This window comes from Zea mays, chromosome 9 (genome assembly GCF_902167145.1).
Source record: "Zea mays cultivar B73 chromosome 9, Zm-B73-REFERENCE-NAM-5.0, whole genome shotgun sequence".
In the NCBI taxonomy this organism is placed as follows: domain Eukaryota; kingdom Viridiplantae; phylum Streptophyta; class Magnoliopsida; order Poales; family Poaceae; genus Zea; species Zea mays.
The window spans coordinates 52089557-52114017 of NC_050104.1; the positions used below are offsets into that span (position 1 = coordinate 52089557).

The 24461-nt window shown below is 46.8% G+C and overlaps 1 protein-coding gene and 1 pseudogene across 1 annotated transcript in view; both read left to right on the forward strand.

The window, feature by feature from the left end:
- LOC100284466 (uncharacterized) overlaps positions 1-24384 on the forward strand; it is a 47724-nt gene extending 23340 nt beyond the window's left edge. The window contains 5 exon segments of the mRNA NM_001157361.1: positions 1808-1902; positions 13017-13131; positions 23743-23850; positions 23953-24158; positions 24160-24384. Of these exon segments, the coding sequence (NP_001150833.1) occupies positions 1808-1902; positions 13017-13131; positions 23743-23850; positions 23953-24158; positions 24160-24172 (537 nt within the window). The 3' untranslated portion in view covers positions 24173-24384.
- The window catches only part of LOC115409979 (uncharacterized), a 47724-nt pseudogene extending 23340 nt beyond the window's left edge, over positions 1-24384 (forward strand).

Sequence of the window (24461 nt, forward strand, 5' to 3'; positions counted from 1 at the left end):
GTGAATCATTGTTAGTGGGCTTAGGCAAATACATGTGGGTTACATGGATTGGGCTCTAGGCCCATAACACTTAGGCAAATACAAACAGTCTAACCCCATAGTGGAAACTCTAGCATGAAAAATGTTGAGACTGGATCGAAACTCTGAGAATGAGGGAAGACCCTTAGTGAATATGTTGGCAAACTGCGAGCTCATCAGAACATGATGAACACGGACGTCCCTGGCAGCAACGCGCTCACAGATAGAGCGAAGATCGACCTCAACATGCTTCTTGCGTTGGTGTTGGACGAGGTTGATGGAGAGGTAGACAACTCTGACGTTGCCGCAGTAGACACACATACTTCTAGGGAGGTGGTTATAAAGCTCCTAGAGGAGCTAGCAGAACTGGCTCGCCTCAGCCACCATATTAGCAATAGCCTAGTATGCAGCCTCAGCACTAGAACAGGAGACCACCGGTTGAAGCTTGGAGGACCAAGAGATGAGGTTGTCCCCAAGGAACACTGCATAGCTGGATGTAGACCGGCGGGTGTTCGGGCACATGACCTAGTCATCGTTGGTGTAGACACAGAGCTCATGCATTGAGGAGCGTCGTAATCAATAGTATCCTGAAGGTACCAGAGGATCTGCTTGACACATGCTTAAGTGCAGTTCTCGTTGGTCATGCATGTAGAGACAGACCTGCTGGATAGCATATGCGATGTCGGGCTTGGTGAAGGTGAGATACTAAAGAGCGTCAACAAGGTTGCGATAGGCAGTTGGGTCATTGGCAGGGACACCGTCGCGAAAGACCTTGACCTACGTGTCCACTGTCCACCGGGGTCGCACATGGCTTGCAGTCCAGCATGGCAATGCACTCCAGGATATTTTGGTTGTACTAACTGTTAGATTATTGTATCTGTTGGAATAAGTCTCGTGGTCTGTGGGAAGGATAGCAGCAGTCCTTGTTGGTTTTGACTGCAGGGACAACAGCACCTCAGTCCTTTGACTGCAAGGACAGCGTGGTACAACAGCAGTAGCATGTTAGTCTTTTGACTGCAAGGACAACGTGCTACAGGCATCTCCTTTTAACCTTTTCAGATTTTGGAGGACAGCCGCGGCTGCTTGGAGCGCTTAGCCCGGAGCGGGAGGCCGGGAGGGTGCAACAGGACGTGGAGGCATGCGAGCCGCCACAACGGGGATGGGAGAGCCAGCGACCAGCAGGGGGAGGACAACTGGGGAGGGGGAGGGGAGCGGGGAAGGGTGGCCGGCGGTTAGGTGCACAGGCGCCGACGGCCAGGTGCGCAGGAGCTGGCGACTGGGGTGGGAAAGGAAAGGGAGAGGCTCTAGTACCAAGTTGGAATGGAAAACCCTAACCCTAACTCGGAGTTGGGAGTGAATTAATAAACCAAGGTTATTGGGCCTAGTCCATTTTACAGGGGTATGGCGATAACTACAAGGCCTAACCCCAAAACCCTAAACTGGTAATCTAACATAAAGTACAAGTCACACGTCATACATGAGTTGGACTATACATATCTCTTAACACTATAGGGGCCTCCCCTACATTTTTCCTTGTCAAAAAACTTTACATATCTCTAATAAGTAATACCTATCAAAGTCACACTTTCTTTTTGGAGGGGTGCACACTTAAAATCTTGGTAAATAATTGGAGTGTTCCAGCCACACTATGGATTTTTTTTGTTATTTACTCGGAATAATTCATTTTTAACCTCATACTAATTCAGAATTTGATGCCTTTATTATGATATTTGCTGCGCTATCCATATACTAATTTTTTGATTGACTTCTTTTATTTCTTAATCTGAAGAAGGACAAGATCACTTATTTTTTGAAATTGAGAAGATGGTGGAAGGGTGTAGATATATTTCAAATGGCATATATATTGATGCCTGTGCATGCAGAGTAAGTAATTTTGTTCGATGTTGCTGTGGGGTTGAGATATCTTTTGCTTGAGATGGTCGAGATCAGCATTTCTTTTACTAGGTATGGCAATCACAGTTTTGAAAACTGACTATAAAAGTGGATTTACTATCTAAACCTGGAAGTGGCTGTTCCAGTCTGGTTTGCACAGCAACCATCCATGCATGTGTCTATCATAAAATAGTCAAACTGCCTGATTTGCAGTAAATTTAAATTTATTAATGAACATGTAGTTGTACTTAAATCAAGACATTGGTCTGTGCTATAGTGACGAAATCAGCCAACGACAATTCAGAAGGCATATACTGAAGAGCAATGGTTTTTTTATGACAAATAAGACTGACCAAAGAAGCCACTGACACCGATATGCTTAGTAAGTTTATGCTTTACATAATAGGTGTGGTGGCATCTCAAGAAATACCAAAATCAACCAACAATCATTGAAGCCGCACAATCTCTGTTGCCATGTTCGCTGCGGCTTGCTGTGGCTTCAACAGTTTTAGGCTGCAGCAAAGCTGCTGTCCAAACTGTTGTCCTCCACATGCTGTCCTTCACAACGCCTACAAGACTTATTCCATCAAGTTGTTGCGCTTATTGGCTATTAGGTTGCACACCTAATTTTACTGGGTGAATATTACACGTGGATAATCGAGTTCGGATGATTGCTTCCCAAACCCATACCCGCTTACTCAATGGGTGAGGATTTTATCCCATATTTATACCCATGGGGACAATTTTTGTCCCATACCCTAACCCTAATAGGGGAATTCCCCACGTGTTAGCTGGTATCAGGTCCCCATTGACATTCTAGTCAGGGTGCTATGGGAGTTCATGGAGATCTAGGGGATGTTGTTGATGTGATTCTGCAACCGGATACTCTTGATGTTCATGTTTGGCGGTTTACATCATCTGGCAATTTCTCCACCAAATTAGCTTATGAGGCTCTCTTCTATGGTTCTATCTTCTTTGGTCCAGCAACTCGTATTTGGAAGACTTGGGCTCCGGGCAAGTGCACATTTTTCGTTTGGTTAGTGGAACATGATCGATGCTGGACAGTGGATAGACTTGCTAAATGAGGATTGTTACACCCGCATAGATGTCTCCTCTATGGCGAGCATGCGGAAACTATTGACCATCTCTTGGCTTCATGCGTTTTTGCTACACAGTTCTTGTTTGAAATCCTTCATTCTGTCGGCCTGCAAGCCCTTGCGCCGCAACAGGATGACTCCTTTGTGGATTGGTGGAGGTTAAGGAGTTCCCACCTCTATGGGTTGATTCAAAAGGGTTTTAATTCCTTGGTGACTCTTGGCGCTTGGGTTCTTTGGAAGCATAGAATAAGTGTGTGTTCTAGGTGCTTGCTAGGGAGGAGGTTTGGGCTTGGTGTTTGGCTGGAGCCATTGTTATTAAAACGTCGTTTAAACGTCGTTTTAACGAGAAAACGTGTTTAAAAGTTGAAACGTCCGAACGTTTTAGGTTTAGGGCGTAGAACGTCCGTTTCGAGCGTTTAAATGACGTTTAAGCGTCCAAATAGCGTTTTAGGGCGTTTTAGACGTTCTATCCGTCCTGGGCCTTTAGCATTTTTAGGTCATTTCCTGGGCACTGGCCGCGGCGCCCTCACTCCCTCAGCCAGCCGCCGCCGCTTTGCTCTCCTCTCTCCTCTCCTCAGCCATAGCCGACCACCGCCCTCTTCTTCTGCGACGGCCGTCGCTCTGCTTTGCTCTCATCTCCTCAGCGACAACCAACCACCGCTCTCCTCTCCTCTCTCCTCAGCTAGGCAGCCAGCCGCTGCTCTCTGGCGCCCACAGCAGCCCAGCCGGCAGCCGCTGCTCTCCTTAGCCAGCAGACCATATTGGTGAGTACTGATTTGGTGCAACCATATTGCCCAACAGTGAATCAATCATTCTAGCTCTATTTGCTCAACCAAGTTGATGAAGCTATTGGTGCATTTGCACATCTTAGAGGTCGTAATTTTCCTAGGAGAGCTGCTGGTGGGTGTGTGAGAAGGAATGAAGACCTTGAGGAAGAGGAGACTAATTTAGCAAATGAAGTTGACGAGGATGAGGAATATATTCTTGATAATCTTGATGTGGAAGATGAAATTGGAGGAAGCAATAGTGGAAAAGATGGTGATGCAAGACGTGGATGCTCATGAGCTTCATATTGATGAGTTCGATGATGGTTACTGATCATGCATAAAAGTTGTAACTTATGTGGTTGAACTTGTGCTGTTGAACTTGATCTGTTTCTTTTTATGCTATTTGGTTTGTGAACTCAACTTATGTATGAACTTATTCTATATTTGAATTTCTATGTCAAGTCTGAAAAGATGTTTCAACATTCGTTTAAACGTTTAAAAGCTAAAAAAGTTGGTTCATAACGTTTTAACGTTTTACCACTTTAATAACCATGGCTAGAGCAAAGGGTCTGTCCTTCCTCCTGGCATTTGATCCGGGTTAGTGTGGTGTTGTGGTGTATCTGTAAGCCTTTCTTAAGGGTATTCCCCCTTTTACGTCTTTTAATATAATGATACACAACTCTCCTGCGTGTTCGAGAAAAAATGATTTGATCAACAACAGTGTGAGTGTAGGAACAATTACCAAGATCTCTGCATCAATATTGATTCTATGGAACCTCTGCATGTCAATGAACAAACATGCCAGAGGAGCCTCAACAGATGGGCAACAAGTAGAGGCAAACAGGAAAATGAAACAAGGCACACGACTACAAGCACATGAGGATGGTAGACGAGATTGACGAAAGAGAACCGTGGATTGTCGTCGTTGCCGCACACGAAGACAAAAGTCTGGCAGGTGGATGTTTTCGTGCATGAAGAAGACAGGTGAGGGAACATCTGTAGCTCAAGAAAGGGAGGCCCGATGGTTGGACTTGGGGCCACAATGAGTTACCGAAGTGGTTCCATGAGGCCCACGAGATCGGTGCACGAACTAGCAAACGACACAGACACACATTTGCCACAGATGGGCCCATAAAGCTTGGCATGCGAATAGCGACCGACGCATTTGGCATCTGGCGGATATGGCGACATGCCGCACCAGATGGACCCCCTAAAATGAATCGTATAGGTGGATTAAATTAGCCTAATCCTAACCCTAAACTATAACTTTGGTATCATTTTACTAATCTTGGGGTTCAGAGAATAGTAATTCCATTAGTGGAGATGATTATATATAGGAGCCGCATGAGCCATGTAGGCCTATATTAGATGGCCCTTCATATACTTAACATGTCTAATAGAGGCTTTGCCCCTGCAGACATGCACCTTGACAACCATAAGCTTAATTATACTTCCTAAGGTTAGAGGCATCATTCCCATTTGCGCAGAGACCCTACAGTTAGAGGCATCATTCCCTTTTGTGCAGAGATCAAGGATGCGGGGGTTAGATGATATAACCCTTGCTTAGGCCTTAATTACACATGATGCTCCCTGTCATGTCAGTTGAATGGAATGGTTACCTGGGCACCTAAATACGATTGTACATATGCATGTGGTATTAAAGGGCCTCTAGCGTAATGGTTAAGGCTTCCGAGTAGTACCTCCAGGTCCTGGTTTCGATCCCCCTTTTTTTTGAACGCGTAGGAGAGTTGCGGATCATTGTATTAAGAAGAAGATAAAAGGTCCAAAATGGATCGAGACATGAACAAATACAAGGCACCTCACGGTGGCCAAAAACGAAAGTAAAAAAAACAGTCCATAGCTAGAGAGCTAACAACAGAACAACTACAACCCTGGGATAGGGGCTGTTAGGAGATCCAAATTCTTGGCCCCAGCCAGCACCCACAAATCCCTCTCCTCAGCTTTTCTAATAGCTGCTCCCAAATTAGGAAGAATTTTGTCGAAAACACATCCATTCCTGTGATTCCATAAAGTCCATAGCCTAAGGGTAATAAGAGAATTAAACCCTTTCTTGGCAATACCCCGCAGCTGGTCACTACACCTTTGCCACCACTGCATGAAGCTTCCTTCTCCAAACTGGGGAGCAAAGGTCTGGAGATTGATCTTTGCAAGTAGCTGAAACACTATTTTCAAGTCGGGTGACCAGCTAGTCATTCTAGAGGACCGACCAGGCGCCTAATCGCGATTAGGGTGACGATTAGGATGCCTAATCGGTCCTAGTCGACCTATGGCCGTCTGCTAATCGTCCTATATATTTATGAACATATGTATATAATATATGTAATTATGTATATACAAGCAATACTGTGATAGGTATTATATAAGTCTGAAAGGCATAATAGTTGTAGCAGTAGCACTATAGCTGGACTGAAGCTGAAATATTGAATACAAGGCTACAAGAAGTAATGCAGTACCTGCTTCCTAGAGCACATCATCATAGGATGGAAAAGCAAGAATATGATCACCTGCGGAAGTTGTAGGCTATGATAGACGAGTATGCATCGTGTCCATCCGTTCAACAAGTCTTGAAACTCTCTTCAACCTTTCAGTGTTCATGTTGAGTGCATCACATATAGCTCTTATTATAATGCGGAGCTCTAGATGGGATGTTCCTGTCATTGTTGTTACAAAACAGAAACAAAGGCAACAAGCAAAAGTTGTGAACCCTACAACTACTCTCAAGGATGGTGGTGTAACACAAGTTGTGAAGCGTCTTACCACGCTCTTAAAAGGTTATTACCAGCACTACAGGTGGCAAACGGTGGCCGGTGTGACAATACTTAGAGCGTGTGTGTGATTGCAAAGGAGTACCTGTTCTGCTCGAGAGAAAGTTGGAGCTCTGGAAAGTCTTACTAAATTTATACTGTGGCACACAAGTCAGTAACAAATAGCAATGCTGAATGTGTCCAAAGTACTCGTCTTAGCTGCTGGCCTAGAGAATGTATTAACACAGTTGGAGGAAGACATAAAGGTGACAAGGATCTAGGGACAGTAAGAAAACAAGTTGGAATTAAAAACGATCACATAGGTGCACATATCAATGGTGTTCCAGCTTATACGTACTTTTTTCTCGGATTTTTTCTCCTTTTTTTCCTTGTTTTGTGTGGTTTTTTTTGCACTTGCCTTTTTATATTCTCTTTTTTTCACAAGAGTGCCGCAAAAAAACAAGATATAATACAAGAGTATCAAAAAATTCTTGTCCGTCCGTCACAGATTTTCTGCTCTAATTTCAACAGACTGTTTGACAAATTTAAAGATCTCAAATGCACAAACTCACAACACGAAAGTTGTAGGTCTCCTTTTTGTATTTCTTTTAGATATATGGATCGCTTATTTTGGATAAAGGAAGTGGGAGATATTGACCCCGAAATACAGACTGGTCCAAAAATTCAGGTTTACAAACAGATTTACTTCCAATACCAATAACTCCTTGATATCGATGTTTTCTAGAAATCTTGTAAATAAAAAAGTTGTAGATAATTTTCTAAGCTTTCCAGAGAATACAAGTACACTAAATTCCAAGTTTCTATGCGAGATTTATGCTCAAAATACCGAACTGGACAGAAACTAATTTGATAAGGACGAGATAATGAGATGAAAAATGATGAGATATGTTTTGAAGATTGAATTTATGGGATCACAACGGATGAAAATGATTAAACTGAACCAAAATAAATCTAAACCAGCAACAAGACCTTGACCTAGGACACAAACTCAATATGACGGAATCTGAAACCAAATTGTGCAAAGGCTAAGGAGATTATTGTAGGTCACGATAAATTAATATGGTTCTTAAGGTTATGACGTAGTTTGTAGGTCAACAATAGTTTTTTGGCTTTTTTTGTGGGTTATGGGACGAAACAAACAAATTTAAAGGTAGGATTATATCTCACGGGCAACCTGAATCTTGATACCACTTAATAGAGGACGAGGCCTGATAACTTGATTGGGTGAAGATCTCGAAGTTGATCCAAGGCTCCGAGCGAACGAATCCTCTGAATCACTACACCACTGCTCCGTTGGTTATCACCCGTGACACACGAGTGACCTCGCAATGAAGGCTTATCCCTACAAGCGCAATTAAGAACACAAGAAAGAACAGGAAAAACACAACTAAAACTGTGTTCATTACGAGTTGGGGTCTCACAAACCGATTAATAGCGACACTATTTGATGACAGTTATGATCTAAGCAAAACCCAAACCCTAATGTGGTGGCGGCTTCTGATGAAATAGAGGTTAGGGGCGTGTGTGAGCCCTGGTCGCACCCCTAATGGGCTCCAACACGATACACAACCCAACAAACGGTGCCGCAGCACCAAAACAGAATCTGTACGCTGACTTGTTTCGACGATTCCTGTTGACTCCGGATGAATTTTAAGGTGGTTCCAGTTGGGTTGGAAAGCTCATCTCCTTAGCTTTTCATCCATATAAAGCCCAATCTAATCGAAATTCGGATGTATTCTGGGCGTCCATTTTAGTGCGGACTGGTCGTGGACTCCGTAGTGGAGACGAAGTTGAGTCAGACTTGGCTTTCTCTTGTTGTGAATGTTCTAGCTTCTCCTCCTTGACATCTTGGCTTTTCTTAAGTCCTTGATGGTCCTCTTCAAGATTTCTAATCATTAAAACATCCATGGTACCAAGCGTAAGCTCAAAAACACAATTGAATAGGTAAGAACGAACATGTAGATTGAGCTGTCGTGCATGTGCTCGTGTTGTCTGTCCATCCATTGTTTGTATGGGAGTGATGTCCTCATTAGAAATGGTGTTGGTACCAAATTCTGGACTGACCGGTACGGTAGCACTGTGGGAGAACTGGCCCCTAATCTTTTTCAGTTAATTCCTAAGAGAGCAAGAAGACAACGCTCTGTTTCTCAAGCCCTATCTAACATGCATTGGGGTTTTCATATGGTGAATACTTTTTTGTATGCTATCTTCTGGCCCCCGTAAGGAGGCCTTCTGATGTATGGTCTATTTTAGACCTTTTATTCTATCTTCTTAATTTATAAAGGGGCGCAGTTCTCCTTCGCGTTTTCGAGAAAAAAACAAGCGTTGGGTTACTGGCATCCAAGGAGCCCTCACAGTCCAGGTGATTGTCGAATACCTGAAGCTTTGGATGTTGGTGGAAGGTTTTACCTTGCAACCAACCCTTCCTGATCATCACTTTTGGAAGTTCACATGTTCAGGACAGTATTCTAGTAAATCTGCTTATAACGCCTTTTTCTTGGGATGTTTGCACCTTAGAAAGAGACTTGGAAAACTTGGGCACCTCTCCGGTGCAAATTCTTCATATGGCTGACAATCAAGAACAGAGTTTGGACGACAGATCGCTTGCTGAAACATGGGCTGCCACATCCTAGTGTCTGCCTCCTATGTGACCAGGAAGATGAGCAGCTCAACACATTCTAGTGTCTTGCGTCTTCTCCTAGGAGACTTGGACCAAAATCCTCTGTTTTGTTGGACTGCAGGCCGCTGCCCCGCAACTGAGAGAAATTTTGCTCGCTGGTGGGGATGCGCAGTCAAGAAAGTGCCAAAGGAGAAGAGAAGAGAATTTAATTCTCTCGTCATGCTTGTTGCTTGGACAATTTGGAACATAGGAATGCGTGACTTTTTGAGGGTCTTAGTCCTAGTGTTTCCTTGGTGTGTCAGGAAGTGGCCGGAAACATGGCCTTCCATGAACTGCTCGACAGGAAGCCAAGGCTGGAAGCCTGAGCAGCCCTATGTGGTCGTTTCTTTTAGGTTTAGTGCGTCGCGCGTTTGTTACCTTTTGGTGATGTGTTGCGGGGGGCTTGTTTCCACCCCTTGGGTGTTTTATCTTTTTTTTCTTAAATGAAATGACACGCAGCTCTCTTGCGTCGCTCTTGGAGGTAAGTCCACCGCCATTGCAAGGTAGATGACCATTCCTGTCATAACATATTGAACTTGCACTTTTCTTCCAGCTCTAGTCATCAAGTCAGCCTTCCACCTAGGGCGCTGGTCAGCTATCCTGTCGATTATGCTTTGAGTTTGATTTCTGGATAGCTTACTCAAAGACAGAGGCAGACCAAGGTATTTACAGGGGAAAGAAGAGATCTCACATGGGAGTAGCTCTTGAAGGGTTGCCACTTCTTTCCCACATCTAATTGGATACACATTGCAAACCAACCTAGCACGTCCATGACTAGTATGAACAACATAGGTGAGAGGGGGTCTGTTAGCTAGAATTTTAGTGACTAGCTTGGCACCAGATGACTTAGTCGAACTGGTCCCTCGGAGGGCAAATGTTGGGGCGAAGGCGAAGATGCCACCCTTCGCTCGATGCCTTCGCCAACCTCGCTGCACCAACGGAGGCAAGACGACTGGCAGATTTACCCTTCGTCCCACGCGTCGCCGGACGAAGACCTGTGACGAGGTCGTCGCATCCTGCGGCCTCGTCCAACATGGAGGCCCACGTGTGATCCGGCCCATTGTAACAGGCCCTGCGTGGCCGCTGCGCATTACGGGCCTAATTTGTAAAGGTCTCCCTGTAATTACAGTCTGTAACCCTGCTGGATGGGAATATTCCGGGGATAACCTAGGTGCCTGAGGGCACATGCGTCCTTAACACTGGACGCTGGGCACTCAGATACCTATAAATACCCCCGCACAGTGCCCTTGAGAGGCTAGATTAACAGAGCTATTGCCGTCTCGAGCAAAAACCCTATTTACGTTGCTTCACTCCCCCGTTGGATCAACTTGCCCAGGAGAGCAAGTTCCAACAACTACCACTGCCTTGCGAAGATCTTCCTCGACAACAGCCATGGCATGGTTCCAACCCAGTAAGCATGGGAGAAACAGCCCTGGAGAAGCGTAAGCTTGGTAAGGCAGACGTGCTGCACATGATCCCTGCGCTCATCATCTCTGGGGGGGGGTTACGCCTCTTGCGGGAGTGACGACGGCGAGAGCGGCCCCTAATAGTGATGGCATCCGCGCCCACTGCATGGCCAGCAGCCATCCCCTGAAGCAAATGTTGGCTGCCTTTATCTGAAACCACCGAAGTCTTCCTCCGCCACACCTTCAGAGACATTGCAGGATGATCGACGCGCCTCGTCTGGCGCTGACCGCCAGGCAATGGAGGAGAAAGTCTGCTTCAGACAGACTACAAGGTCCCAGGAGGTTGCTGATGTTGAAGATGGGACCAAACAAAAGCTTTGCCTGGGCCGACACCGCCAAGACGAGACCACACCGTCCTCTTGGGATCAGATGAGAAAACCTGAGCACGAACCGGAGCCAACGAGCAGAGGAACGCCCTATGGCCAAGCCCACAACACTTGAAACACCTTGTCTTCGATCGGCAGTCTCAGACCAGGTGACTTGGGGAGAGACAATTGAAGCACCTGCTGGAAAGATTGCCAGGTGATGGACGCTGGAACCGGTCAACTTTCATACGCAGCCGCTTAGAACGCCGGGACTCTGGCGGCCTTCGCAGGTCCCCCTTCGGGCGACGGATGAAGACCCGCGGCCAGAAGCTCCCTGATCAGAGTGCCCAAGGCCCAGACTTGGAAGCCTGAGCAGCCGGAGAGGAAGGTCGGGATAGCAGCACCACGCCACGGAAGGAGGGGCCAGGGGAGGCACTACCGGCGGAGCTGCTTGAGCCGCCACCAGCGGAACTGTCCGCACGCCATCGCTCGAGCTTGGACCGTCCACCAGACTTGAACGGAGCCGCACACAGAGAGGGAGGAGGATGTGGGGAAGCAGACGCCTGCAGGGGGCTAAATGCAATCCCCTGGAAGGTGGCTGCCGGCCCCGGAGTGGGCGCCGGCGTGAGGCTTTGGAGAGTGCAGGCGTCGGAAGGGGAGGGGAAGGGACGCGCGGGAAGGGAGTGGAAGGGACGCACTTGGGACATCGCGTCTTTGAATACTCCAGGTGCCCGTCCATGTGCTCCCCTTTCGTCCAAATGGCGTCCATGGGATCCAGGTGGCTGCACACGTGCAAGTCCAATGCGCAGAGGGTGTCCACCTTATCTTATGGGGTCAAAAAAATTCAGATTCGAAATAATAAGATAAGCCGAGATGTAAAAGGCTTGTCTTCTAGGTGTCTGGTTTTGGGTCAAGTAGACTCGGTCTTTGAGCACCCGTCATGCTGCAGCTCGAGGACGAGCTGCTTTTTCAGGAGGGGTGTAGTGTCAGGGCCTAAGGAGGCCCACAGATGGGCTGCGGCAGCAGCAGCCATGGGCCCTCCAAGGGGATTAGATAAGGATAGTTAGAGATAAGATTAGAAGATTAGTTGAGATTATTTAGGAGATTAGTTGAGATTATCTAGAAAGGATATCAGTTAGTTTGTTAAGAGTTTTTAGGAGAGTTTTAAGGAGATAAGGATCTCTAGCTAGACAGGGGCGGCTAGCCGGCTTATTTATGTAATCAATGGATGAGAAATAAAGGAGGCAAGAATTAGAAGGGAGAAACCCTCCTCTTGCTCGGTCATGTGCAGAGACCCCCGACCGACGTTCTTGCCCATCATACCCCTCTCCAATCCCTCACCAATCTAGCGACCATAACAGATCTAATCAGTTTTCACAGATTACATACATGTACGATACTAACTTGTTACTTCTAATGTTTTTGTTAAAAGAGCTGAACTGTGTGCTCTTATTGTTTCATTTGGTTAGAACACATTGGAGCCTCATCATAATATGCATGCCAACAAAAGAAGATCAAATCGGTCCCATCATACTTCATTTGGATTCACTGAAGTTTCATAGTAGTAGATGGATATTCAATGTTGTTAGCAGGTAAGCAATCTTGAAAACTTGGTCAAATTGTATGAGTTTTTTGTACACATATTACCTTTGCCATTTTATTTATAGAAGCATAGGAATATGACGATTTGCCATTTTATTTGTTGATGTGTAGTCAATAGAGACGGACCTAGTGGGTGGTCCATATAAGCCATGGCAGACCCTAAGAACACAAAAGACAGTTAGCTTAATGGTCAAGTGTTGTGTCTGAACTAGCCAGTCAGAGTTCAAATCTTAATTGTTGTTTCTTTTTCCATGTTTTTTTTACTGGTACATCCTTAACATGAGGGTTGCTTTCACCACTGTTATTAATGCCACTTGTTTAGGTGTGAAGACATTCATGATAATATTTTTATATGTGGTATATATGCAGGAAATGCATGTGGTGTTTTATTTTCATTGTTGCAGCACACATTTTTTTTTGCAGATTTCTCAAAGAAGAATGGAACTACCTAAATGAGAACATTTCATCGAAAGAATGTCCCTTACGAGAAACAGTGTGGAAGAATCTTCCTCGTAAAGTAGAAAAGAAAATAGTTGAGGTAATCCCTTGTTCCTTTTGAAACACTCTCTTCATGGGAATTTGGGATAAGGTCCCTTGAATGCACTACTGCCACATGCGGTCATGTTAGACAAGGCTCACGTTGTCACAACAGATAACCGTTGCCAAAAGAATCGAGATGTGTAGCTCCTGGATGCTACAATACAAGCAACAACATGATACCTCGCTCCAGCACTGGAGTCTGGAGCAAGAGCTTTTGGAACACCAAGACTCTAGATTGTCTTTGAGACCCAGAGGTGGAGCAATAATGTGTGTCTAGGTCCGTTTGGTCGGCATTGGATTCAGCAACATAAGGGCGTTTGTGGCCAACAACTTAGACCGAGCGTCCACTAGTGCACTGTAAGGTGGCAGTCAGACATGCCAGCATGCCATAGAAGGTTGATGGCGTACTGGCGTTGTGGCAAGAATAGGCCGTTGCTGTCGTGCATTACCGAGATGGTGAGGAAGTGGTGTAGATCACCTAGTTAGTCATGGTGAACCCTGAGTGGAGATGTGCGTTGATGTGGTGGAGTGTTGAGGACGATGCCGTGAGGATGATGTTATTCATGTACAAAAGTAGGTAGGTGGCTCGATCTCCATATATGTAAACAATGAGAGACGCTTCAGACTTGGAAGTGGTGAAGTTGATTGTTAGACAAAGGTATATGATGTAGGAAAATCTGATGTCTTCCATTGAGCCCTTAAGCGTTTATATAGAGTACATGACGTGGGAGATAAGACAATCCACAAATACATATGGTAGTCTATGAGACACAATATCTAGACTATCAAATATACTCTAAAACATATGGCAGGCAATTAGACATAATCTGCCTACTGACCGGGCACCAGATCCTGATGGTTTTACTAATTTTACAAATCCTGTTGGGTGGTCATCAAATCTGATCTTATGGCTGCAATCATCTCCTTACAACAAGGTGATACCCGAAAATTGGAGCTGTTGGATTCTACCTTCCTAACACATCCCCAATAAGGCTAATGTCATGATGGCCAAAGACTTTCGACCCATCGACCTAGTGCATAGCTTCGCTAAACCAGTCACTAAGATGATGGCTAATCGCTTGTCCTTGGATTGAAAAGATCACATGTAGGCTTCCTGGTTGGAAGGCCTCTCACAGTAATAAGTTTGGTCTAGCGGTTCTGGTACGTTATATCATTTATGTCGTCCCTCTTTATCTGCTAGTATCCTCCAAGGTTCCCAAATGGTTTATCAAAGCCATAGACAAAATCAAAAAGGGCTTTCTGTGGAAGGAGAGGAAGTAAATGGTGGTTGCTTCTCTACCTGGGAAAAGGTCTGTATACCCATTAACTTAGGTGCCTTGGTATTCGTAATCTGTAAATCATGGGATGGGCCTTACAAATGAGATGACTTTGGTTTAAGAAGCACCGACCAAACCGATCATGGGCTGGTCTTGAAATTCCTATCCATTCTAACACTTGGGCCATGTTTGCCATCTTTGTGGCCTCTAACATTGGTAATGGGGCAAATATTCTCTTTTGGACATACCATTGGTTGCAAGGCTGCTCGCTGGAAGGACTAGCACACGAGGTGCTTAAATGTGTTCCAAGAAGAACTAGGAAGCATTGGACCGTGGCCCAAGCCATACAGAACCAAAATTGGGATGTTGACATACAAGGGGTTCTTGGCCTTATTGGTCTATCATAATTCTTACAACTGTGGGATACCTTGGCTGAGGTTGCACTTAACTAAGATTATGATCTGCACAAATGGAGGTTTGTGGCTTCTGGACAGTTCTTTTCTAGGTTCCTACAGGGCTATTTTTGTCAATTGTATATCCTTTAGGCCTTGGAAGCGTCTCTGGAAATCTTGGGCCCTAGGGAAATGCAAGATGTTTATCTGGTGCACCCCTTCTCGTTGTTCTCCATTGGAAGCCCTCCTTCGATCTCTATGTGGTGTGGGCCCCTTGCAGGTGCGCACCACATAGCGTCGCCGCATTCTGCCCTCGGTGGTGCGCGGGCGCCTCTGTTGGTCATTGTTGCAACTACACCCAGGTCTCGACACCCGCTAGACTGCACCATGGGATCTTGGCGATCGTACACATTTAGCTCTGTTGTCTGGATGGTGCCAATCTTAAATTGAAGAGGCCCAAAAATGAGGAGCCCAATTATATTTCAGGTTAAGAATAATAAAATTAGTCAAGAGTGAAAAGACTTATTTTGAGGTGTTACTGTCGGTGTTTAGAGCCTGACAGCATACCCAGGGTTACCCCTTGCGGTGCTTTTGGGTAGGACGTTGCTGTCGACTGTAGCTCAATGGTTTGTGCTAGATGCACGAGAGAGAGAGAGGTAATTTTCTACAGGTTCGGGCCGCTTGGAGAGGCGTAATACCCTACTTCCTGGAGTGGATCTTTATGTGGTGGATTACAGGTGAAGTCTCCTGAACGGAGAAAAGCTAATGAGGTAGGTAGATGGTCGATGGAAATGATGGGGTACCTCATGGGACTTATATACTCGACCGCGGGGCACTCCATGTGTACATGAGGATCACGTGTCTCCTAAATAATAGTGAACCGACTGAACTGATCTTCCTACAATCTTGCCGATTTATCCATAATCCGCCCCGATATTCAAGGACGCCATACGCGGGAAGGTCGGGCGGTTGCTGTGGATAGCGCACGAGTTGACGGGTTGCCTGGGCCTGAGTCTGCTGCCTTCCTCAGGTCAGCCCACTCCGCCAGTAGTTCTAGCCCGGCCCACGAAGGGAAGGCCTTGCGAGGTAACTGGCCTGAGGCCCCGCGCGAGGCCTTCTTGCCTTCTAGTGGACCCGAGGGATATCTGTCCCCACAAGCCCCCAATCTTTGAGTTGATTTTGAAATAATCAGCCCAAAGATTCTAGGTCCGGCTCGTGGGTTTGTTGTATGACACGGTTTCTGTTTTGCCGATGGGCCCATTGTGTGTAGCCCCCGAGCTTTGAGTGGATTTTGAAAATAATCTATTCAAAGGTCTTCATCTTATGCTTTAAAAATCAGCATTTTGTCTTTATGAGATTAGAAAATCTATTGGGTGCACCGAAAGTGCATCCAATGGGTGTAGCCACCGAGCTTTGAGTGGATTTTGAAAATAATCCATTCAAAGGTCTTTATCCTATGCTTTAGAAATCAGCATCTTGTCTTCATGAGACTAAAAACCTATTGGGTGGTGTAGCCCTTGAGCTTTTAGTGGATTTTGAAAATAATCCATTCAAAGGTCTTCATCCTATGCTTTAGAGATCAACATTTTGTCATCATCTTATGCTTTAGAAACCAGCATTTTATCTTCACCTTATGCTTCAGAAATCAGCATTCTGTCATCATCTTATGCTTTATAAATCAGCATTTTGTCTTCATGGGACTGAAAATCTATTGGGTGTAGCCCCCGAGCTTTGAGTGGATTTTGAAAATAATCCATTCAAAGGTCTTCATTTTATGCTCTGTGAATTCAAACGACGTTATCTGTCCACGCCTTGTTAGGTCTGAAATTAATTTGATCGATGACAGATTGGACTTCTGGCTGTTTGAGGCAGATGACTCTCAGCTGGACATCACCCTGCTCTGTGCTTCAATTCTTTTGCTGATTAGACTAGCAGTTCAGTAGCTACATTTTGGACTTCCTCTCATCTCAGCCGATCTCCTCCTTTTGTCGTGGTACATTCATTGCGTATATTTTGTGGATATGACTTCTTCAGAAAATCTTTGAAAATTCTCGGCGACACACCCAATGGGTGTGCCCAAGGGGTGTCTTGGTACGTAGAGTGTTTACCACACTGTCCTGGAGTAGTAACTTGATGTGACCGCGGGGTGTAACCATATTGCCTGAGCAGTTGACCTTGGTCCAAATGGTGTCGTGTTACGCGAAGCGGCGCCTGTTGCCTGACTCATTTTCAGGCGGCTTGAATTACTTATTGAATTCTTGCGACTGTTCGGCGAGCGTGGTAGGAAGTGGACGGTCACCCCCAGCCTCTATAAATAGCCTGCTTGCCCCGTTGTTCTCTTCACTCATCCTTCGATCTTTTGCTTTCTTCTTCTTCTTCGCTCTCTCCTTCACCAACCAACCATGGGTAGAGGCAGGAGGGGTCGCGGTTGGCCTCGCCGTGCTGATGGCAAGCACAAGCGTGCTTCGAGTCCTCCCTCGGAGGACTTCGGGGAGTCGGAGTACTCGGAGGAGGTCTCCTCCGAGTCTGACCGTTCACCTGCCCCGGCTTCTCCCCCGGCGTCATCCGAGGACTCGTATGACTCCATGGGGCTCTCCACCGTGGCCCGGGCGTACTGGCGCTCCATCGAGCGCGCCGGGCTCGGTGGATCGGATGAGTCGGGGGTCTCCTCGGATGAGGCGGACTCCTCCGACTCATCCGAGGAGTGGAGCGGCGGCGACGGTGATGACAAGGACGACGGCAGCAGCAGCTGCGACGACGACAAGGGCGACAACGACAAAGGTGACGGCGACAACAGCGACAACAGCGGCAAGGGCGACGGTGGCGACGACAGCAGCGACGACGACAAGGGAGACGGTGATGGCAGCGGCGGTGACGACAGCGGCAAGGGCGACGACGACAGCGGCAAAGGCGACGGCAGTGGCGACAGCGACGGCAGTGGCGACAGCGACGGCAGCGGCAAAGGCGGCAAGGCCATTGGCATAATGCCACTGATTTAAATATTAGTATAGATAGTAGTAGTAGTAGTAGTAAGTAGCAGTAGAACAATGTAGTGTTAGTTAGTAGCGTGATGTAGTGTAAGTAGTAAGGTAATGTAATGTAATGAAGTGGCAAAGGTAGAAGAAGTTGACTCATAATGAGTCGGCTTCGAGTTTGTGTTACTCCCTCTATTATGAATCAAGGATGTAGTTGCTCCAAATAATCATTGTTGTTTTTCTTCTCATTTGTGCGCTCGAAAGTTTGTCCATGCACTTGACAGTGATGGCATTTTAGAGATAATCCCCGAGTGACGGTTGCGGTTTTTACTTTTCCGAGTGGTGATCTGGCACTTTAGAGTCAATGCCCGACCTAAGGAGCCCATTTATACTCGTGCCGACGTGCCTTTTTGATTTCCGAGCCCTAACTTCACTTTTTCCTCTGCCGCTTCTCTGCTTTTCTGAATTCTCGAGCCCGCTCGTTCCGCCCGAGAGATTGCAATGGCTCCCAAGCGGAAGAGACAGAGCATCGTTGCTCCGATCATTCCGCCCATCGATCCAAACAGTCAGCTTCCGTTCACTGGTAATCATATGTCAGTCATCTCTGAGTCTGATCTTTTTTACCTTGTTGAGACTGGGGTTTTGCCGCCAAAAGAACTATGTTCTTGGCGGATCTGGCGTGGGGTCACTGTTCCGACAGAGGACGCCCACGAATCCGTTGTTTACGTGCCATTTCTCATCGGCGGACTTGCTCTTCCCATCTCTCATTTTTTCTGCGGTCTCCTCGATTTCTACGATTTGAATCTGACACACTTAAACCCTAACTCCATTCTTCAAGTTGCCATTTTCGTACATCTGTGTGAAGCTTTTCTTGGAATTCTCCACCATTTCGGACTCTGGAAGTACCTCTATCATTGTCGGCCCGGCATGGCTGGAGGGCAGCATCAGCTCGTCGGCGGCGCAAGTTTAGAACTCCGCCGGGGGAGAAAGTGGAATACCTCGATATCCCCCTTAAGGACAACATTAAGGGATGGCGCCTCGAGTGGTTCACCATGGAGAATCACGGCAAATCCCTCCCCCCTCGGTCAGGAAGGCAACCAGACGTTCGCACGCCTAGCTGGGTGGAGTCTCCCACTTATTCAGAGGTAGCCGAAGCCAAAGGTGCTGCTTGCTGAAATCTGCTCGTTGAAGGACAAGGGTCTGACTACTGAGGCCGTAGTTGCCGACTTTGTCTTCAAGAATATTCAACCTTTGAAGGACAGAGTCTACCCTGCTTACTTGTATACTGGCATCAATGATTCTACCCGGGTCACAAATAGGCAGATTCCCAATGAGGACTTGCTAAGCCGACTGGATATGATACTGAGGGGCAGGGTATCAAATGCTGGTGCTCTCTTAGCTTACTCCGCGTGGAACCTGCCTCTGAATAGGCCCTTCTCTCAATTTGTCTCCAATCCTCCTGCTCGAGATGGTAGCCCGGGCCATAGAGTGCGGCCCTCCCCTGAGGATATTGAAGCCCTGATTGCTCCCCTTCGGAATCTTCCCGAGGCTGAGAGGCAAACTCATTTCGAGATGCCATCCAGCACCAATGATGCTGAGATGGACGCCGTACTTAGCCTGTTGGCCGGGGAATCGTCTGACTCTACCCGTACCGAGCCGATGGCCATTGCGACTGGACAAGTGTTTGGCGAGGATTTGGAAATCCAGAAACACGAAGATGCCCGCTGGAAACGTTCACGTCGAGTGAACCTCCTAGCTGCACCTATCGAGGAGAAGAAGAAAAGGTGACTCCAGCGATTGTCGTGCCTGGATCAAGACGCTGGCCCTTTTGCATAATCCCTTGGTGATGGCCTGGCGAACGCCATTCCCGTGGTCAATGCTGAAGGTTGTGATGACGCTCAGGCTGCTGGTGGTGTGCTTGACGAGGATGAAGAGGAAGAAGAAGAGATTCCACTGATCCGCAAGAACAGTCGCCGCTACAGAGGCAGCGACGGGGGCAACGACATTCTCTCCCAAACCTTGTCAGCACTCGTCAGCCTTCAAGGGCTGTCAATATCAGACTTTGATCAAGCACTGGAGGAGGTCGTCCCCGAAGATATTCTATCAGAGCCTCATGAGGCTGACATTCCAACCATCTGTTCAGAGGTCCCAGATGGTGGTCTTATGGTGCACGATTCTGCTGGGCAAGAGGTAGCCCGAGTCGTATCTCGTGCCTCGTCGACCTTAGAAGGCGGTCTTCCTTGGAAAAGCATTGATCCGAGTCACCCAACTCCTATGGATGTGGCTGAGGGATCTTCAGCCCTAGAGGTCGCTGCTGCGGAAGGCCCAGCCCCCGAGGGTGGTGCTGGTAGCGACCCAGCCCCCGAGGGTGTTGGAGCGGGCTCCCTCTCTGCTGCTTCTATGGATGTCCACGTTGGATCACCCCCAGTCCGGTCCGAGGAGGCTGCATTGATGCACGTTTCTATGGCTCTCGCTGGTCAAGTCGCTCTAGAAGCCAACGAACCAGATGCCAGGAGCCTGCCGCCTGCTGATGGGGCTAAAGTTCCCCCAAGTCATGTTCTTGAAATTATTCTTGCTGATCTCCCCTTATCGATCCATGCACCGACTCTTCCTACTTTGGGTCTTCCCCTGTTCCTTTCTAATCTTTAGGTGAGTCAACTTTTTGCTTTTTATTGTCCTTACCGGCGAATTAGCTTTTTTGCTTATCTATCCATGATCGTAGGATTTTGTTGGCGGTGTATCTGCCCAACTGAGATCTTGCGGTGCTACTGTTCTCGATCAAGCTTCATCTCTGATGCAGTGGAACCCTCTGCTGCTCCAAATACAGATAGACGACCTGAAAGCATTGAATACTGGTTTGTGAGCTCACAATTTCCTTGTTTGCTCTCGATGCTCAACTTATTCTTAGTCGTGCGTTCCTCTTCAGCTGCTTTATCAGATTTGGCTCAGCAGTACTCTGACATTGAAGAGAAGTACTCTCAGAGCCAGGCCGACTTAGCTCAGACTTCTGCTTTTCTGGATAGTGCTCGTTCCCTGAATTCCTCTCTGAATACACAACTCGATTCCGAGAAGATGGCACACGAGGTAAACTTTCTTGGCTGATCCTGCTTTGCTCTCCTTGCTTTAATGCTGAATGCTGTTCTTTGCTTGCAGGAAGAAAAACACACACTTATTGCTTCCCGTGACAATCTGGACAGGCTGTACCGTGACGCTAGTAACTCCTTGACCATCCTGTAGAGGAGCCATCGCTTCACCATGTCTGACTTAGACCATCATCGCCACGAGTTGCAGGCATCTCAGGATGAAGTCTCTCGACTTGGCCAGTTGTTGTCCACCAAGGATTCCACCAGCAGGGAACTGCGCGCCTCCAAGAAGCTTATCACGCAGGAGCTGGAGGCCGCTCAACTCACTATTAAGACCTTGGAGAATAACTGTGTCGTCTTGAAGGCTCAACGCGACAGGGCCATGGACAAAGCCGTTCGCGCTGGGCGGATCCTGATGAGGAGACCCGGTGTCGTAGTGCATGATGATATCGTCGCTAATGTCAGGGCCGCGCCTGATGCCGCAAGCCGTCCATCCTCTTCTGTTGCCCCTGCAAAGGATGCTGTTTGCAAGGATACTTCGGCGTAGTGATTTACTTGTAAAACACTTATTTATCGAGTTAGCATCTTTTAGAGAAAAGATGTAATATGAATTCTGCATGTGCGCAACAGTTATGCTTGAACTGATTATTTTGTGGGCAGGGTGCTGGAAAGCACCCCTGGCACTTGTAAGCGAGATATTTCTTTTTTCGAAGTACTCCCAACTTGAGTCGGTTATTTTGCTGCTAGGGTACAGTGGTCACCCTAAATCATGTGACTGTGAGTATGCCACATCGACTTAAGGCGTTTCCGGCTTAAGCCGATTGGTCTGATAGTAGGACATAGTGGTCACGCTAAGTTAAGTAAGCGTGAGCATGTCGCACCGACTTAAGACGTTTCCGACTAAAGTCGATTGCTCCGTTAGTAGGGCATAGTGATCACCCTAAGTCAAGTAAGCGTGAGCATGTCACACCGACTTAAGACGTTTCCGGCTTAAGCCGATTGCTCCGTTAGTAGGGCATAGTGATCACCCTAAGTCAAGCAAGAATTAAGAAGGAAAATCCTTCCCTCTTTCTCGGTTGTGGGCAAGGTTGTCGCCTTGTCCCTTCTCGACCCTCAACCCTAGACACTGCCATAGGATCGGTGATGCAGTTCCAATTCCAAATCATTTGCGGACTCACTTCTCTTTTATGGGATGAACTGGGTGGCGGGTGACTGAGAATTGAGGCCACGCAGCAGATTGACGATGATCTATGAGTCAGGACGAGTAGGCCGATGTTGCGCAGCACATTGATAGTGGCCTTCATCTTCTGGTAGTACTCATCAATGGAGAGATCCCCTTAAGTCATGAAGTAGAACTCATGACTATGAAGATGGCGCGAGAAGCCTTGTTCTTCTGAAAGAGGCTTTTGATGGTGACCTAGAGTTGGCAAGTAGTCTAGTTGTGTGCAATGTCAAGGACAAGGAGGTAGTTGTCAATGTAGGAGCCAACGATCATCCACTATGGATTAGTTGGGCACGCCTCTGCTCCCATGGATGTGCAAGCGAAGATGAACTTGCCACACAGGGAGAGGAAGAAGGGAGAACTTGGTTGATAGTTATGGTGCTTCAACCCGAGGATCATGGGAACATGGGACTTGATGAAGATCATCATGTAGGGGGCGACATAGATCAGTGGCACCGCCTCTGATCTAGATGGGAGGGAGCTTGAGCTGTTGGAGCCGAGCATGGCGTTGGAAGTAGAGGAATCCATTGACATGGTAAGGGATTGAGAGCGGCGGTGTACCGTTCGTTGGCTAGGTGTTTGAGAGGTGGATGGGGAGGGGTGGAATAGGAGGAAGGGGTGTCTCTGGCAGGAGGCTGCGATAGGGAGTAGTTGCCGCCGATTATATGGCAACGAGGAAAGGAAGCGCACGAGCGGTTGGGGTAGGGTCAACACGGCTAGGGTTTGGAGGTTGGTGGGCGAGTGAACTTAGGCCTGGACTCGTGGTACCTTGTAGAATAGGCTTAGATTGGAGGAATCACCACACACCTATTGTTCGGCTGCCTTTCATATATACCATGTACATGTGACTAGGATAACATGTGGTACAAGTAGCGTGAACCAACGATATGGTTATACAATAATCCTAATACTAGGTATGTCATGGTCATTATAAATGGTGAGCTCTTAGTAACCAGGTTCCCGGATTGATGCAATTGAGGAACAGGCACATGGTACGCTACTAAAAGTAGGTTTTAACACTACGGGAACGAGATTGTTCCCACGTTCCCGGAATGAGGAACATGGCCAAGTTCCACGTTTCCGGTTTCTAAGGGTGAGCTTGAACAAACATTATAAAATGCTGCCACTGTGATCCATATTGCTGAAACCAGTGAAATTATATTCTACCTTGTGAAAATAAAGGAACGAAGGGCATTTAACTATTTGTCATCCTTACGAAATTCCCTTAATCATGTGTCACTGACATGGCTAAAAATTTTGCCACCCACCTCTAAATAGTGAGAAATAGTTAATTTTTCCAAGGAACGGAGTAGAAAGAACATGCTTTTGAAGCTATATTGCTGAACAGAGAACTAGATTCTACCTTGGCACAAAAAAAACACTAAAAATAAACAGATCGGTAAAAATTCTATTGTGTTAGACAGGTTCAGATGAACACTTGAAACTAACCTACAGTTTATCCACACTTGTAAGCAATTGAGTAAATTTTTATGTGCAAAATGACACCAATTTACAGGGTGCAGTTGTTCTCTTGAGGTATATGTATTAGCTGTCCATGGTTCTTATACATTGCCACCTATCAAAGCATCCTCACACCTTTGCAAATAATATATCGTATGGATTTTCATATAGATATCCCTTTTTTTTTCTTTGTTGCCAGGTGCCACAGCAGCAAAATGATTACGATTGTGGCCTGTTTGTGCTGTACTATATGCAGCGGTTTATTCAGGAGGCGCCTGAAAGGTTTCGGAAGAAAGACTATTCTATGGTCAGTCAGCATTGTGCTGTTTCACTCATTTTGTTTGTAGATAGAAACGACATGGGTAATGGATGTGTGTGTCTCACTTCTGTCACTACTCTTTTCTGTTAGTTTGGCAAACGGTGGTTCAGACCTGAAGAGCCATCTCAGCTTAGAGACCAAATTCGCCACTTAATCCACTCGTGCAGAGAAACTGAGCTAACGAAGGATGCAACAGCGTCGTCTGGGGAGGGCCAACCCAAGATTGGTAATGATGGGACGGATCCGAGCGATGCCTCTGAGCCAAAAACGCCGAAGCATTTGAGCGAGTAATGCCGACAGAACTGGGTAATTGCTGATTCTGGATGTTGCTGTAGAGAGGACGGGACAGCATAGTAGTTTCTAGGTCGTGCTACATATGCAGAAAGTTGAGGGTGCATGTATATCTGTGTAGCCCTAGTGGTCCGGAAGATGTGTAAAGTGGCGAAACTGGTAGTCAGGTTGCTTTGCGAGACTTCCACAACGGCTACTGGGCGACTTGTCAATGCCATCATTTTCTTATGTTCATCATTGCTGACCAATGCCATCCTCCCCGCGGCTACTGGTCGACTTGTCACTCTTACAGCTCCAGCTTTGGCTGT